We start from the raw sequence: 17,817 nt of genomic DNA on the forward strand, positions 1-17,817 counted from the left end.
ATGCTAAAACAATATATTGATCCGCAAACTCAACATGTTATGTACCGCCGTAGCCTTACGTGGAGCCAGGGAAAACCCTGATACGCACAAGTGTGACACACACACACACACACGTGTAAACACACACACACAGTAACCACCCTCCTAATGAATCACCTGGAGTGGAAAAACCAACAGTGGAAAATTTCCTGAGGCCCAAATTAAACTCTTAGTCTGACACAGCGAGCCATCAATACACCCTGCAAGCGACATACAAAACTATTAATCACTCTACACACATGCACACATTATTCACACACAGAGTAGGTTACCCACCTTAAATCTTCTGGGAATGGAGCAGGAAAGTGAAGAGAGGTGAAAAAGCATATGAAGAGACAGACAGATGTGTAAAACTCTACAATTTCTCCTCGGCAGCTGACTCTTCAATCAATTTAAGTCTTAATAGAGTGATATGTGGGTAAAAGGGCCAAACCAACAGAGGATGGCTGTAACCAGATTGAATAAATAAAAAAAGAAATACATGTTAAAGACACCTGTCACCCAAACATCCCCGGATGCTAAACTCTTACAACACAAGGGGAGCAGGGTGATGTACTGATAGTTAAAGATAAAGTTTACCCTCTGGTAACAGCAAGCATCTGCCAAATCTCCCCAAACCATCTTGAAACACTTAATGCTCCAGGGACGCTGACAGCATTATCAACAATGTACGACAAGTTCTATGTGTGAACAAAGGTGATGCTGCAACAGTAACAGTTTCCAGTTGAGAAAGAGCACGAGTCATGTTGTGTACTAAATATATACCATGTCAAACACAGGTGTAACTAATAACATTAATGATGGCTACACTTAATACACTTGCACCAGTGCACTGGTAGAGTACTGGCCAGAGCACTGGTATTGTGCATTCTGGCTCACTGGCATATCCAACAGGGCCATCATTAGGTTATTAGTTACACCTGTGCCTTGAGAACTCAAAATGTCTGCCGTTAGAAAGGTTCATTGAGGACAGTGTTAAATGAGAAACTGAAATTTCCAACAATTTTATAGGATTTTTCCAACATTAGTACAAAATGCTTAGGGTATAGGAGGAGCAACTTACACTAAACACCGAACAGTGATGTTTTATTATTTGTGAAAATGCTCCCCTCAGTGCTGAATGGTTAATCATTTTTGCATAGAAATCACAATTTTAAAGAGCAGTGCTTTTGATTATAACTGACGGAATCAAACTAGGTAGGGCTGTTCCCAAATCAGAGTCGCCACTTCAGACTGATCAATCAAAATTTGTCAAAAAAGTGCAGTGACTCAACTGAAAAAAGTGCAAGCCTACATGGCGGGCTTCTCCCCTATTAAACTGCACCGTAGCATTACTAGAGACATTTTACTGTAATTTCACACCCACTTATCCACAGGAAGAAGTCAAATAATGCAACAATATGGACCCAGAAGTACAATGTGTTTTGACACCAGCTGTCACTATTTAATGCATTTGAGTTTAAATTGACTGTTCAAGGATACCTCATGCCACATGGGTGGGAGTGAAGGTCAGGGGCCTCGACGGACCAGACCCGGGCAGCAGAGGCTGGCTCTGGGGACGTGGAATGTCACCTCTCTGTGGGGGAAGGAGCCGGAACTTGTGCGGGAGGTGGAGCGCTACCGGTTAGATCTGGTGGGGCTTACCTCTACGCACAATCTTGGTTCTGGAACCATACTTCTGGATAGGGGTTGGACTCTTTTCTTCTCCGGAGTTGCCCAGGGTGTGAGGCGCCGGGCGGGTGTGGGGATACTCACAAGCCCCCGGCATTGAACCCGAGTGGACAATGTTCAAAGTTTCCATTGCTGAAGCTGCGGTGAGGAGCTGTGGTCTTAGGGTCTTAGGTGCCTCAAGGGGCGGTAACCCACGAACACCGTGGTGGACACCGGTGGTCAGGGAAGCCGTCCGACTGAAGAAGGAGTCTTTCCGGGATATGTTATCCCAGACGACTCCGGAGGCAGTTGCAAGGTACCGAAGGGCCCGAAGGGCTGCAGCCTCTGCCGTGAAAGAGGCAAAGCAGCGTGTGTGGGAGAAGTTCGGAGAAGACATGGAGAAGGACTTTCGGTCGGCACCAAGGTACTTCTGGAAAACCGTTCGCCACCTCAGGAGGGGGAAGCGGGGAACCATCCAAGCTGTGTACAGTAAGGATGGGACGCTGTTGACCTCAACTGAGGAGGTAATAGGGCGGTGGAAGGAGCACTTTGAGGAACTCCTAAATCCGACTAATCACGCCTCTATGGTAGAGGCAGAGCTGGAGGATGAGGGGGGGATTGGCATCAATTTCCCTGGTGGAGGTTGCTGAGGTAGTTAAACAACTCCACAGTGGCAAAGCCCCAGGAATTGATGAGATCCGTCCAGAAATGCTTAAAGCTCTGGGTGTGGAGGGGTTGTCTTGGTTGACACGCCTCTTCAACATTGCGTGGAAGTCTGGGACGGTGCCTAAGGAGTGGCAGACCGGGGTGGTGGTTCCCCTTTTTAAAAAAGGGGGACCAGAGGGTGTGTGCCAATTACAGGGGTATCACACTTCTCAGCCTCCCGGTAAAGTCTACTCCAAGGTGCTGGAAAGGAGGGTTCGGTCGATAGTCGAATCTCAGGTTGAAGAGGAACAATGCGGATTCCGTCCTGGTCGTGGAACAACGGACCAGATCTTTACTCTCGCAAGGATCCTGGAGGGAGCCTGGGAGTATGCCCAACCAGTCTACATGTGTTTTGTGGATCTGGAGAAGGCGTATGACCGGGTGCCCCGGGAGATACTGTGGGAGGTGCTGCGGGAGTACGGGGTGAGGGGGTCCCTTCTCAGGGCCATCCAATCTCTGTACGACCAAAGCGAGAGCTGTCCGGGTTCAAGTCGGACTCGTTTCAGGTGAGAGTTGGCCTCCGCCAGGGCTGCGCTTTGTCACCAGTCCTGTTTGTAGTATTTATGGACAGGATATCGAGGCGTAGTCGGGGTGGAGAGGGGTTGCAGTTCGGTGGGCTGGGGATCTCATCGCTGCTTTTTGCAGATGATGTGGTCCTGATGGCATCATCGGCCTGTGACCTTCAGCACTCACTGGATCGGTTCGCAGCCGAGTGTGAAGTGGCTGGGATGAGGATCAGCACCTCTAAATCGGAGGCCATGGTTCTCAGCAGGAAACCGATGGAGTGCCTTCTCCAGGTAGGGAATGAGTCCTTACCCCAAGTGAAGGAGTTCAAGTACCTTGGGGTCTTGTTCGCGAGTGAGGGGACAATGGAGCGGGAGATTGGTCGGAGAATCGGCACAGCAGGTGCGGTATTACATTCAATTTATCGCACCGTTGTGACGAAAAGAGAGCTGAGCCAGAAGGCAAAGCTCTCAATCTACCGGTCAGTTTTTTGTTCCTACCCTCACCTATGGTCATGAAGGCTGGGTCATGACCGAAAGAACAAGATCCAGGGTACAAGCGGCCGAAATGGGTTTCCTCAGGAGGGTAGCTGGCGTCTCCCTTAGAGATAGGGTGAGAAGCTCAGTTATCCGTGAGGAGCTCGGAGTAGAGCCGCTGCTCCTTTGCGTCGAAAGGAGCCAGTTGAGGTGGTTCGGGCATCTGGTAAGGATGCCCCCTGGGCGCCTCCCTAGGGAGGTGTTCCAGGCACGTCCAGCTGGGACGAGGCCTCGGGGGAGACCCAGGACTAGGTGGAGGGATTATATCTCTAACCTGGCCTGGGAACGCCTCGGGATCCCCCAGTCGGAGCTGGTTAATGTGGCCCGGGAAAGGGAAGTTTGGGGTCCCCTGCTGGAGCTGCTACCCCCGCGACCTGACCCCGGATAAGCGGATGAAGATGGATGGATGGATGGATGTTCAAGGATAATGTGTTTTATTTTAAATTCATGCAAATCATGCAGACCCGCCCTTTCCTTTATAGCACTCATAGCACAGCTGGCGATAATAGATCTTGTTGTTCTGCCACAGAAGAAACCGTATTCTGCCATGTATTATTTTAAAAACAAAACTCCACAGACCTAAACATTTCGCAAACAAAGACAATCCATCATGCTTTCCTTCTGAGGCTTAATCACAATTAAAATATAAAACAAACAATATCTCTCTCTTTAGGTAAGGCTGGAGTGTGGGTGTGTGTGTGTCATAATATAACCATAAGATGTAGACAAATCTTTTCACCAACTGCTGACATCTTAGTTAATTACAGTGGAGCAAACATTTTATGCCAAACTGCTAGTGACGCTTTTTGATGAATGAAGCCTGTGGTGACTCAGCTCTGACTTATGCTTCTGGCCTCAGCTATAACTTACAGAATCGACAAGGGAGGGCGTTTCTCACCAAACCCTTTTATTAATGCTCCTCAGTCAACTTCTCATTCTTATTTTGCATCTGTCTCTGACTGCTTCCCCCACTTTTTTTATATAACCCCTTTTTCTCCCTGCTACACCTTTGGCTCCCTTTTTCTTCATATTTCTCCTCATCCCCATCTCTCTCCCTGTCTTTAGTGCAACAAGGATAAACGGGTGTCTGTTAATGGCTCTAAAGTTTTCATTATTTCCAATGCGTTTGTTTCCCATCTCAATGTTGTTTTTTGTCTTCAGTGTGCTCATTTAGGTCTGGCTCGCTCACATGCTCACCCTGTTTTCCCACTTTCTACCTCTCCGTCTCGCTGTCCTCTCGCTCCACTAGACCATTATGCACTCTTTAACTCCATCGTTATCTCGTCTTCAGGACTCCCTTGTCACTCCCCGTGCCTTTCCCTCTATACCCTGCTGTCAAATGTATTCAACTCCCGCCGTCAGAACAATACCACCTGCCTTTCCATACCAGCACCTCAGATGAAAATACAACCACAAACTGTATCAGAAACAGCAGTCTTCAGTGCAATGCTCTGAGGTCTTAAATATACCTTTATGGATTGTTTCACTGCTTGTTGAGTCTTTAATTAAGGAGAGTGCCAGTAAAGTTTGGTCTAATAAAATAATGGTGAAGGAGATAGAAGTTCATACAGCTACTGCATTCTCAGAACACCCTCCCCGTTCTCCAATCCACATCCCTAAAGCTGAGTCGAGTTGTGCAGTGGTGTGTGTGTGTGTGTGTGTGTGTGTTAAGCTGTGAAGGGAAGCCTGCTGTGAGTGTGCAGCTCGTCTATCTGCACGTGAGTGGGAGAAAGACCCAGATGTGAAGCTAGAGACAGAAAGGGGGGAGGGGGTTCAGCGGGGGACTGATGGAGGGATTAGGGCAGATGTGATCAGAGATCTGATCTGCCTGTCAGCAATGCGTGTCACACACACACACACACACACACACACACACACACACACACACAATGCATCTATTCTCACACACTGAAACTGTGACACAAAGATTTATGCCTGACTGAACCACACACACTCTCAGTGTTTAGGTGGAGAGACTTCATTTTAAAGCTGTCTTTTTGTGTTTAACAAATAGGCCTACATGGTCCTGGTACAGCACCCATCACTGGCAAATTATCATGGAGCTTCACATCCATCCAAGTACATTAAAAGGATCAGCATATCAAATAAAATACTTAAGAAATCCCTGTGGATTTGATTCTGAAAGGGCAGCAGCCATGGGTGGCCGTTACCTCTGTATGAATAGACACAATATCACGGTCTCATTAGTCAATTTCTTCCTGGTGAAATTAATTACAGCCAAAAGGTGGTTGTGTGTAATACTGGATGTTTGGCATAAAAAAGGAGGGAAGTTTTCAACACCTAGATCACATTAGACAATTTCAAAACAGACTGTAGTCAGAGGGCTGTAGTACTGCTTGCTTTCCTTTCCGAGCCAGCCTCTACACTACGAGCCTCAGCCGAAAATTGCTTTGCGAGCATACAAATACATCATATCCCATAAGTCTTAGACATAGTCGTGCTGTCAAAGCCTTGAGGGAGCTGTAGTTTTTAAATGCTGTTCTGGACAAATAGGAACATATTTCTGAATGGAGATGCACTTATTAGCCAATTTATCAGGTACAGCTAGCTAAAACTAATGCAGTCTAATACAACAGCCCTGTAATAAATCCTACCTTCATGAAGGTCATTTTGCTGTTGTTGTTTAAAGAGGTCTTCTCCGGGAACCATCACCTTATCGTGGTGGAGAGGTTTGTGTGTCCCTATGAACCTGAGGGCTGTGTTGTCTGGAGCTTTGTGCTCCTGGTAGGGTCTCCCAAGGCAAAGTGGTCTCAGGTGAGGGGCCAGACAAAGAATGGTTCAAAAATCCTATGAAAAATCGAGGAAGGGATGAAGTGACCCTGCCCGGAGGAAGCCCGGGGCCCCCGTCTGGAGCCAGGCCCAGATGGAGGGCTCGTCAGCGAGCGTCTGGTGGCCGGGTTTGCCACGGAGCCCGGTCGGGCACAGCCCGAAAAAGCTACGTGGCGGACATCCCTCCATCCCATGGGACCACCACCTGTGGGAGGAACCGCTGGGGTCGGGTGTGCTGCCACATGGGTGGCAGTGAAGGTCAGGGGCCTCGACGGACCAGACCCGGGCAGCAGAGGCTGGCTCTGGGGGACGTGGAATGTCACCTCTCTGTGGGGGGAAGGAGCCGGAACTTGTGCGGGAGGTGGAGCGCTACCGGTTAGATCTGGTGGGGGCTTACCTCTACGCACAGTCTTGGTTCTGGAACCATACTCCTGGATAGGGGTTGGACTCTTTTCTTCTCCGGAGTTGCCCAGGGTGTGAGGCGCCGGGCGGGTGTGGGGATACTCACAAGCCCCCGGCTGAGCGCCGCTACGTTGGAGTTTAACCCGGTGGACGAGAGGGTCGCCTCCCTACGCCTGCGGGTTGTGGGGGAAAACTCTGACTGTTGTTTGTGCATATGCACCAAACAAGAGTTCAGAGTATTCGGCCTTCTTGGAGACCTTGAGTGGAGTCCTGCATGGGGCTCAGTCGGGGGACTCCATAGTTCTGCTGGGGGGGGACTTCAACGCGCACGTGGGTAATGATGGAGACACATGGAGGCGTGATTGGGAGGAACGGCCTCCCTGATCTAAACCAGAGTGGTTGTTTGTTGTTGGACTTCTGTGCTAGTCATGGATTGTCTATAACTGAACACCATGTTCGAACATAGGGATGCTCATAAGTGTACTTGGTACCAGAGCACCCTAGGCCAAAGGTCAATGATCGATTTTATAATCGTTTCATCTGATCTGAGGCCATATGTTTTGGACACTCGGGTGAAGAGAGGGGCGGAGCTGTCAACCGATCACCATCTGGTGGTGAGTTGGGTCAGGGGGGTGGGGGAAGACTCTGGACAGACCTGGTAAGCCCAAAGCGGGTAGTGCGGGTAAATTGGGAACGTCTGGAGGAGGCCCCTGTCCGACAGACTTTCAACTCACACCTCCGGCGGAGCTTTTTCGTGCATCCCTGTGGAGGCTGGGGGCATTGAACCCGAGTGGACAATGTTCAAAGTTTCCATTGCTGAAGCTGCGGTGAGGAGCTGTGGTCTTAGGGTCTTAGGTGCCTCAAGGGGCGGTAACCCACGAACACCGTGGTGGACACCGGTGGTCAGGGAAGCCGTCCGACTGAAGAAGGAGTCTTTCCGGGATATGTTATCCCCAGGCGACTCCGGAGGCAGTTGCAAGGTACCGAAGGGCCCGAAGGGCTGCAGCCTCTGCCGTGAAAGAGGCAAAGCAGCGTGTGTGGGAGAAGTTCGGAGAAGACATGGAGAAGGACTTTCGGTCGGCACCAAGGTACTTCTGGAAAACCGTTCGCCACCTCAGGAGGGGAAGCGGGGAACCATCAAGCTGTGTACAGTAAGGATGGGGACGCTGTTGACCTCAACTGAGGAGGTAATAGGGGCGGTGGAAGGAGCACTTTGAGGAACTCCTAAATCCGACTAATCGCCCTCTATGGTAGAGGCAGAGCTGGAGGATGAGGGGGGATTGGCATCAATTTCCCTGGTGGAGGTTGCTGAGGTAGTTAAACAACTCCACAGTGGCAAAGCCCCAGGAATTGATGAGATCCGTCCAGAAATGCTTAAAGCTCTGGGTGTGGAGGGGTTGTCTTGGTTGACACGCCTCTTCAACATTGCGTGGAAGTCTGGGGACGGTGCCTAAGGAGTGGCAGACCGGGGTGGTGGTTCCCCCTTTTTTAAAAAGGGGGGACCAGAGGGTGTGTGCCAATTACAGGGTATCACACTTCTCAGCCTCCCCGGTAAAGTCTACTCCAAGGTGCTGGAAAGGAGGGTTCGGTCGATGAGTCGAATCTCAGGTTGAAGAGGAACAATGCAGATTCCGTCCTGGTCGTGGAACAACGGACCAGATCTTTACTCTCGCAAGGATCCTGGAGGGAGCCTGGGAGTATGCTCAACCAGTCTACATGTGTTTTGTGGATCTGGAGAAGGCGTATGACCGGGTGCCCCGGGAGATACTGTGGGAGGTGCTGCGGGAGTACGGGGTGAGGGGTCCCTTCTCAGGGCCATCCAATCTCTGTACGACCCAAAGCGAGAGCTGTGTCCGGGTTCTCGGCAGTAAGTCGGACTCGTTTCAGGTGAGAGTTGGCCTCCGCCAGGGCTACGCTTTGTCACCAATCCTGTTTGTAGTATTTATGGACAGGATATCGGCGTAGTCGGGGTGGAGAGGGGTTGCAGTTCGGTGGGCTGGGGATCTCATCGCTGCTTTTTGCAGATGATGTGGTCCTGATGGCATCATCGGCCTGTGACCTTCAGCACTCACTGGATCGGTTCGCAGCCGAGTGTGAAGCGGCTGGGATGAGGATCAGCACCTCTAAATCGGAGGCCATGGTTCTCAGCAGGAAACCGATGGAGTGCCTTCTCCAGGTAGGGAATGAGTCCTTACCCCAAGTGAAGGAGTTCAAGTACCTTGGGGTCTTGTTCGCGAGTGAGGGGACAATGGAGCGGGAGATTGGTCGGAGAATCGGCACAGCAGGTGCGGTATTACATTCAATTTATCGCACCGTTGTGACGAAAAGAGAGCTGAGCCAGAAGGCAAAGCTCTCAATCTACCGGTCAGTTTTTGTTCCTACCCTCACCTATGGTCATGAAGGCTGGGTCATGACCGAAAGAACAAGATCCAGGGTACAAGCGGCCGAAATGGGTTTCCTCAGGAGGGTAGCTGGCGTCTCCCTTAGAGATAGGGTGAGAAGCTCAGTTATCCGTGAGGAGCTCGGAGTAGAGCCGCTGCTCCTTTGCGTCGAAAGGAGCCAGTTGAGGTGGTTCGGGCATCTGGTAAGGATGCCCCCTGGGCGCCTCCCTAGGGAGGTGTTCCAGGCACGTCCAGCTGGGAGGAGGCCTCGGGGGAGACCCAGGACTAGGTGGAGGGATTATATCTCTAACCTGGCCTGGGAACGCCTCGGGATCCCCCAGTCGGAGCTGGTTAATGTGGCCCGGGAAAGGGAAGTTTGGGGTCCCCTGCTGGAGCTGCTACCCCCGCGACCCGACCCCGGATAAGCGGATGAAGATGGATGGATGGATGGATGTTTAAAGAGGTGTTGATTCAACTGTAAGATCATTTTGGAGGATGACTGACAGGTGTTTAATTATTTTGTCATATATCAGCAAGGATAGGCTAAGTAACATAAACACCTCTCTGTATAATGCCATACAGTTCAACAGCACCACAAACTACATCCTCCAAAATAATTATACAGTTAAATCAATACCTCTGTCAAACTGAACTGAAAAACTGAACATTATAAATGATGGTCGGATTCATTGCAGGTCTGTTGTATTAGACTGCATCCACTTTAGCCACCTGGCAACTGAGTATATAATTACAAGCACAATAGGGCTGGGCGGTATACTGTCATTTTAAGGCCGTCTGCAGTGTAGTTCATACACTGATAAACCAGAGAATTGTACAGTAACAATCAGCTTCACGTTCAAAGAAAGTTTTTGTATCATACACTCTCTCTCTCATTTACATTTGTTGCAGCTGTATATTTTCAAACAGGGAAGGAAACCCTGTCTTTGCTTTTGATTTTGATAACAGTCATGTTTTAATAAAAGTACTTGTGATATCTCACATGTGGCTTTGACTTACAACGGAACATTTAGCCCACTTTGTAGAAAATACCGAGATTAGCATGAATTCTCTGAGAATAAGAGGGGGGAAGGAGGGGGAGGTCCCATTGGTCAAAAATGTATTCATATTCATATGAAATTAGTTGCTTTTCCTTTCTGCATTTGTGTCCACCAGTTTAAGGAATGTTCTGTACAGTGCACACATGCTGCCAACTGTTTATAAAAGTTCTTACAAACAAGTGAACATATGTTACTGTGATTATAGTGACTTTGGTGGTGCTAGTGGCAAACAGCTGTGGCTTTCATCTAGCCTAAACACTGTTATTGGACCCATAGTAAAATACCCCTCAGGTATTACTGCCATTAACACTTAATTAGGTACTGTATAATATTAGCTATGTTGGTTGCTTCTTCCATGAAAAGCTGTGCTTTGCTTAGAGTGGTTAGTCTTAGATTTACTTAGCCTAATTAATGTTTGTCATGAGACTCAAGACGGAGAGTTAATATGTCCAATAATTGGGCTACTCTAACATTTTTCCTGAAAACCATGCATGTTGCTTTGAACCCTCTCAAGCTGTATCTCTGAGACTAGTTCCCTATGCCATCTGGAGCACTGGTAGCCTTCCATTCACAGAATGATCCTCTTTGCTACTAACATACCAAACATAAGGGTCTGCTGTACAGTATATGGCAATGCAAGAGAAGCTTCAGAGCCACCAAACAAAGCAATCAGTGCATCAGGTTCAATCTGTAATTCATACATTTTACAATATCAATTAAAGATATCCTGCCAAAAATGAACAATCTTAGGACAAAACCAGATAGTATGACCTAGAGTACCTTTTGAGAAGTTGCACCTGTCACACATGTCATATACAACTGTCAATGTATAATTTTAAGATTCAAATTTCTGCATATGAAGTGTAATCTTGAGTGTAAACAGGCTAATAATATTCACATTTTGTCCTTCTCTTTAATTAGTTTGCAGTCTGGCTTTGGGATGTATGAGCTGCAGTAGTGTTCTACAACTTCTTTCCTGGCTGCTTTCAGACAGAACATCCTGTTTAGTGTTTACTACTGCATATTCTGCCTCTCTGAAAATAAGTCAATTTACAACAGCACATTAGATCCACTTCTCCTACATTAGAGTACATTTCACTGTTGTATACTCTCCTTTTAAACTCACAAAGCCTTTAAATACTCAAGAGAAAAGGAAACGAACACATTTAGGCGAGCTTGTGACATTTTTCTCCTCTCTGCTTCGTCTCAGGTCTCATGTGTCTGAGACTTGCAGCAGTTTATGAGAGATGAAAGGGCCAGTATTAATAATAAATTATGAATGGATAAATAATACATGTAAAGGAAAATCTAGCTGGGACTTCCAGGTGCAGCTACTACCATTACTTTAACTGGCAGATGACAAAGAAAATAAATGTCACTGCCAGGAATTAACAAAGGTTAATGGTTAATGTTTGTGTGTGTGTGTGTGTGTGTGTGTGTGTGTGTGTGTGTGTGTGTGTGTGTGTGTGTGTGTGTGTACACTCTAACTGTAAATAAATACTATTTGAGCATCATTTGAATAGTGCTAGTAGCAGTCAAGAAATGTATTTGGTATTAGCAGAAATGATCTAGTGTGTGAAGTCAAATGCAAAGCAGCATGTATTATTAATATTATTATTGTTTTAATCATTTTAAACAAGTACTTTTTTTGACTTGATGTTTCAAGTAAAGCTGAGTGATATGTGGATATGATGCCTGCCACTAAACAAGAAGCTTACATGCTAACAGCATCATTAGTAACATGTTTAACAGGGAGCAGTCAACAAAAGCCAGAAAACTAAAAAGATCAAACACCACCAGGGCTGACATGTTTCACCTCCATCAGTCAAATCTAATATGTAGCCAACCTAATCATTACAACCAGGTTTACTTGTAGCCTTTGCAAAAACTTGATGAATCACTTTATTTATGCATGGGGTTTTGCATTGATCTTTTCCCTACATTATATATTTATAGCTCTATGTTTTAAGTCTACTCAGCCATTAAAATGCTCTGCATGCATTTTATCCACATGTTAGAAAATAGAATATCTTTATTGTCATTTTACAACAAGAAAAACTGCATCATCTGCCTCGTCATGCTGATTGAGGCAGTAATTGTATCCGCTGGTCTATAAGAGCTGAGCTGTCATTCAGTTTTTGTTCTTTGGTTTGTAGCCATACATTTTTTTGACTGCTGAGTACTGCTCTGAACAGTTACTTGACTGTGAATTTAAGCTGTTTTTTTTATATCTTTTGTTTTTTGCTCTGCTGTCAATCCTTGTACGCCATCTGGTAAGGACAGTTCATTATTTCCTTGTGTAAAAGAGAAAAACGTATCTATTTGAAGTTTGAATGATAAAGGAAATACATGTGACAAACGAAAGAAATCAGTGTTAAAGCACATTCCAAAGGACAAGAAGGGAACAAATATGTTGTTGTTGAATATGCTTTTGGGATTTTTCCAGTCTTTAATTGTTACAGTTGTGTATGTAATAGATGTATAAAGTACACAAAACACATTTTACTCCAAATGGAGCTTTTTCTCCCACAGACAGCACTTTTTATTAACTGCCTGAAAACGGTCGGCCACATTCCCGTTTCAAATTCCTCAATTAATGATGTCAGTGATTGAGAAAGCCAGCCCAGTTTTTCATATGTGCAGCCCATAGGTGCTGCCTGAGCAAGCACAGCCCGCCCAGTGGCTTATTTGAATTTGGTTGACCAATCACAAAAGAGTGGGCCAGCTGACCAATCAGAGTAGACTGGGATTTTCAGGAAGGCGTGCCAAGACTTCAGACAGTGTTTCAGGTAGAGGCACAGCTGCAATGGGCATTATGAGAAACATAATATGTTTTTCGAACATCAAAGCATGGAAACCTATTCTAATAGACCCCAAGAATACAAATATGACGCTGAAAAGGAGTATATGGGCTCTTTAATCAAGCAGATGTGAAGTAAAGTGATGAAGCTTCACACAGCTGTAATTGAACTGTATTTGGAGAAAAAAAAATCCCAAAGAAAGGTTTCATTGGGGTTTTACAAGGACAGTAGTTCTCAGAAGAAGAGAATACGTTTCAAGCATTGCACTACACAAGTCAATGTAAAGGAGATGTTAGAAATAACCACCCTCACATAGCTGATGCTGCTTAAACACTTGCTTGCAAATACTAAGCCTAACTTGACTGTAGAGAAACATCTGACATCAACATCGTGTTTGCCATTACAGAGTGTCTCAGGGAACATCTTTTGGAAATTGTCCTACATCTTTTGTAATCAAGTCTCAATGTAAAAACATGCTGACATTGGAATAAACAGTACATTATAAGACGTGTGTAACATGTGTTCCTTACCATAGTATTCTATCCATATCAATTCTATCTAAGTATTATATGTTTTATGTACTAGGGACTTTAAGATTTGCTAATTAGTCATATGTCAAAGACGTTAACTATCCTAAAGTTCAAAGTAATTAAGTTCCCAGTTAGTATTACTAGCACTGGTTAAATATCACACCGTGTCTATTTTTTCACCTGCTACATAAATTATTAATTACGAGTCTTATGCTATTCTGGATTTCTAATTAAGTGTAAAGGCAAGGAAGGCAGCATCACTGTGGGTGGCTCCTGACTTCTAGCAGAGCGATCAATAAGAGAAAGCAAAGACAGGGAGTGTGTGTGTTTGTGCGTGTATGTGAGAGTATGTGTGTGTATGTTTGTGTGTGAGAGAGAGTGAGTGAGTGAGTGAGTGAGTGAGTGAAAGAAAGAAAGGAGAAAGAAAGAAAGGAGAAAGAAAGACAGAAAGAGAGCACCTTGGCTGTGCCCTTGTTGATGTAAGTAACACTGTAGCAGTCAAAGGAGTTGAAATCCAAACCACTCCCTGAGGTTCCCCAGCCAGCCGGTGACACCCTGTCCCCTTTGTGTGTGTGTGTGTGTGTGTGTGTGTGTGTGTGTGTGTGTGTGTGTGTGTGTGTGTGTGTGACATCTGACAAGGTCTTTTAATATTTAAACATCGCTAATAGCTGCACTACTCTCACTTTCTGTTTGTTTCTAATCATTTATCTTTTCTGTAACCTCCATATTTTTGAACTCTTTTCACGCGCACACACACACAGCATTTCACTATCTTTTTGGGGACCCGTCATTGACAAAATGCATTCCCTAGCCCCTTAACCTAACCTTAACCATCACAACTAAATGCCTAACCTTAACCCTTACCCTCACCCTAACGATAACCTAATTCTAACCATAATCCTAAAACCAAGTCTTAACCCTGAAACAGCCCTTTAAACTTGTGGGGTCCAGCATTGTGGCCCCACAAAGCTGTCCGGACCCCACAAGTATACTGTATTCCTGGTTTTTGGTCCCCACAAATATAGTTAAACAAGAACACACACACACACACACACTTTTGTAATTATTGAGTAATTGTCATCATTCAGGAATTATTCAAAAGATTTTCTGTTTCTAGTCTGTGTTTTTCTGTCATAATTGTAAACTGAATATTTGGGGGTTGTGGACTATTGTTTGGAAAGCATTGGACGATGTCACCTTGGGCTCATGGCATGACGTGTTGGGTTTTTTCATTTTATTCTGACTTTTTTTTTTAAAAGATTCTTCAGGGGGGTGAAATCAACAAATGAGATGTTTATAATGAAAAAAGTTGTTAGTCGCAGCCATAGTTTGAACCTGTGAACAGCACAGATTCAGGAGCATGTGCATAAAAGCATGCTCTTTGTGTGCTGTGACAACTGTGCTCGGATGACTTCATAAAACAAAGTGCCCGTTTTTCTGTGACCAAGAAAGCAACAAGCATATCAGATGCAGATTTTATCACTACCTCATACCTTCTTATGTCAAAATTTGAATTATGATAATAAATAAATAATAATAATACTGTACTGTTACTGTATGACACAAACATTAGTCCCTTTCAAAATCAAACCCCTGCCTGCCATGAAGATGAGGAAATAAATTTGCTCAACCCTAAGAATTAATGTTAGTATTAATTAATAAATGATTTATCACTAGTAATGGAAATGTGTTCTACTTCCATTTTGTGAAGGTTTTTTTAAGACAGATGTCCCAAAGATCTATAGAGTGTCAATACCACTACCACCAATAGCACCTAAATTATCAGTTATGACTACACAGGGCAGAAAACTGAATGTCTAATCACTAATTTATCTGCTCCCATTGTTTGGGTTTATTGATAATACATCAGCCTGTACTCTCACAACAGCAGCTTTGCATTCAGTCTGAAGACTAAGCATGAATGTAGGAAGTTACAAGAGTCTTATATAAAATACATTGAAATAAGACTGTATAGGACAAGAAAAAATAATCATAACCACAAGCCAAGTGAGGAGTGACTTAGCTTAACGTGCACTTGAAGGAATGTCTTTTTCATCTTTCCTTTTAGTTTGTCAGGGCCTCATTTCAGCACTCTAACTAATTCATAAGACACAGTAATTACAGTGTTTAAACACAGTCATACTTCATTACTTGTTAAAAATAAATAGTAAAATGTCTCTATTTTTGAGGATGTAGAGCACAAATTAACATTTCATTAATTTCATGTGGTCAGAAAGATGAAGAAAAAAAAAAACTTCCTTCATATCAAAGTGTAGATGCAGGAATAAGTAGGTATTTCTTGCCCTGCATGTGAGATATGATTGTAGCTTTGGGCCACACTGCAGACTTCAAAGGAAGGATATGCAGGGAGGAAATAAGCCAGCTGCATTGGCAGCATGAAATACTGAGGGGCATCTGTGCACGTGCATGTGTTTCTTTATGTTTATTTTGGAGGTAGTCACCACACATGCATGCAAAGTCTTTTTTGTGCAATTGTGAGCACTTGCGTACATAGACATGTCAGTGTGTGTACATTTGTGTGTATATACCCTGTTGGTCAAACTATACAACACGGTCTCACGGCAGTTCATGTAATTGTCACGTTATTTTTAATCTTTTGATTTGTGTACAACAACACGTTTATCTCGTTTTTTTCGTGGTGGCCAGCACGAAAAGATTAACGGGGAAAGCAAACGTCACACCCCGGGACACGATCTGCGGTCTCTGGGGGACACGAGACAACAACAATGGGACGGCGGAGGTTGGGTTTAGGAAAAAAAACTACGGGGAAAGGACGCCTCACATGCCGGGAGATGGCTGCAGGGACACGCGAGAATAACGGGACGGTTGTGATTAGGAAAACAACGGGGAAACAAAACGCCACATGCGGGACGCAATCCCCGGTCTCCGGGGTGAAAGTCCTTTATTATCGACCAACCTCCCTACGCAGATTTTCGGCTTTTCATACTACTCCCTACCGTAGTCGTGCTGTGATCACGAAATATGCTTCCCATTGAAATACATTACTTTACATTTTCGTGCTGGCCACCACGAAAAAAACAAGAAAAACGTCCCTGTGAACACAAATCAATAGATTAAATAACGTGACCATTTCACGAACTGCCGTGAGACTGGGTTGAACTATACGATGACTTCGCTTTTAAATCATTTTGACAACCCTCAGGAAAAAAAACTTTTTAGCCACATGAATATCGAAATCATCACTATGTTGTTGATTACTTTCAAACCTTTTCTTAAGTGTAGACATATACTGTAGCCTCTAGCGCCAAAAGGTTTCGGAATTGCTATGGCTATGGAAATCCTTGGGCTTGAAATCAGAAAGCTCCAGATGATCACCTAGTGTTATAATCAACCTTAAACATTTTCAAACCGCAAAATCAACTGAAATATGGGGCATCCTGGTGACTTAGTGGCTAAGAGGCATACCGAATGACTGCAACAACAGCCTGTCTGTGACAAATAACAAGCAACACAGGTGTCACTAAAGAAATGTTCCTGTTCCCATTCTTGAACTTATTACTTCACCTGAAGAATCCATAGTACAAAGTGCTCCACGACATTGTGTCTGTGGCCAAAATGAAAATGAGTTATGACGCAGCTAGGCATATACCAGGAGATCAATGTCAATGCCAGTTCTAGATGGATTTTGAATTAAACCAATACCTGTTTTCTGAATAAGCACACTTCATCAATGGTTATTTTTTAAAGAAGGAAGTTACTTTAAAAAAAAAAAGCATATATTGCTGGACTCGGTCGAGACCAACTAGAATATTTGGCGAGATCAAGAGAAGTCTAAGTGCAAATACAAATGAGTCCAAGATAAGTCAGAGACAACAGAAAAACCTCTCTAATCCGGACTTGAGTCCGAACACTGCTCTAGGTACATAGGTAGGTGCTGTGTGTCTAGGATAAAAAGGAATTACATAAAATGTTGGATTTAAATGAGACATCAAAGTAGATTTGCTGTCAGTTCGCTGTGGCCGTCTCCCGCTGTCTGAACTTACCTGGCTGCGGAGTACAAATGGATGCGAGGGGTGTGCCGTGGAGCTGGCTGGTAGTGCCTGCAAGCTGAAAGCAGTTTTATGCTGCAGCCTGATGCCATCATTGCCTTCAGCACAGTCAAAGTTACTCTTCCAAACCATTACCTGTAAGGTGAATATAAATCATTGCTTGTTCCACAATAAAACTTCAAAGTCAAATATTACCAATAATCTTATATACAAAGAATGGATTGAGCCATATGAAAAACAGTTTGCTTTCTCTTTTTGTGTGAGTGTTGTTTCATAAATTGTCAATGTTCCTTTCTGTTTCACCATCAGTGGTATAAGGAAGACACATAACATTGCCAATTGGTAGACTATATCTTGGGCAATGTTTTGGATCAGTTAGAAGAATAAGCC

General features: G+C 44.9%; 1 protein-coding gene across 2 annotated transcripts in view; it reads right to left on the reverse strand.

Moving 5' to 3' along the window:
• The window catches only part of poc1a (POC1 centriolar protein A), a 49,697-nt gene that overhangs the window by 17,931 nt on the left and 13,949 nt on the right, over positions 1-17,817 (reverse strand). For both annotated transcript variants that reach the window (XM_078248853.1, XM_078248852.1), the window contains exon 9: positions 17,422-17,562. In XM_078248853.1, coding sequence (XP_078104979.1) covers positions 17,422-17,562 — 141 coding nt within the window. The remainder of the gene's footprint in view (positions 1-17,421; positions 17,563-17,817) is intronic.

Source organism: Sander vitreus, chromosome 4 (genome assembly GCF_031162955.1).
Source record: "Sander vitreus isolate 19-12246 chromosome 4, sanVit1, whole genome shotgun sequence".
Taxonomy (NCBI): domain Eukaryota; kingdom Metazoa; phylum Chordata; class Actinopteri; order Perciformes; family Percidae; genus Sander; species Sander vitreus.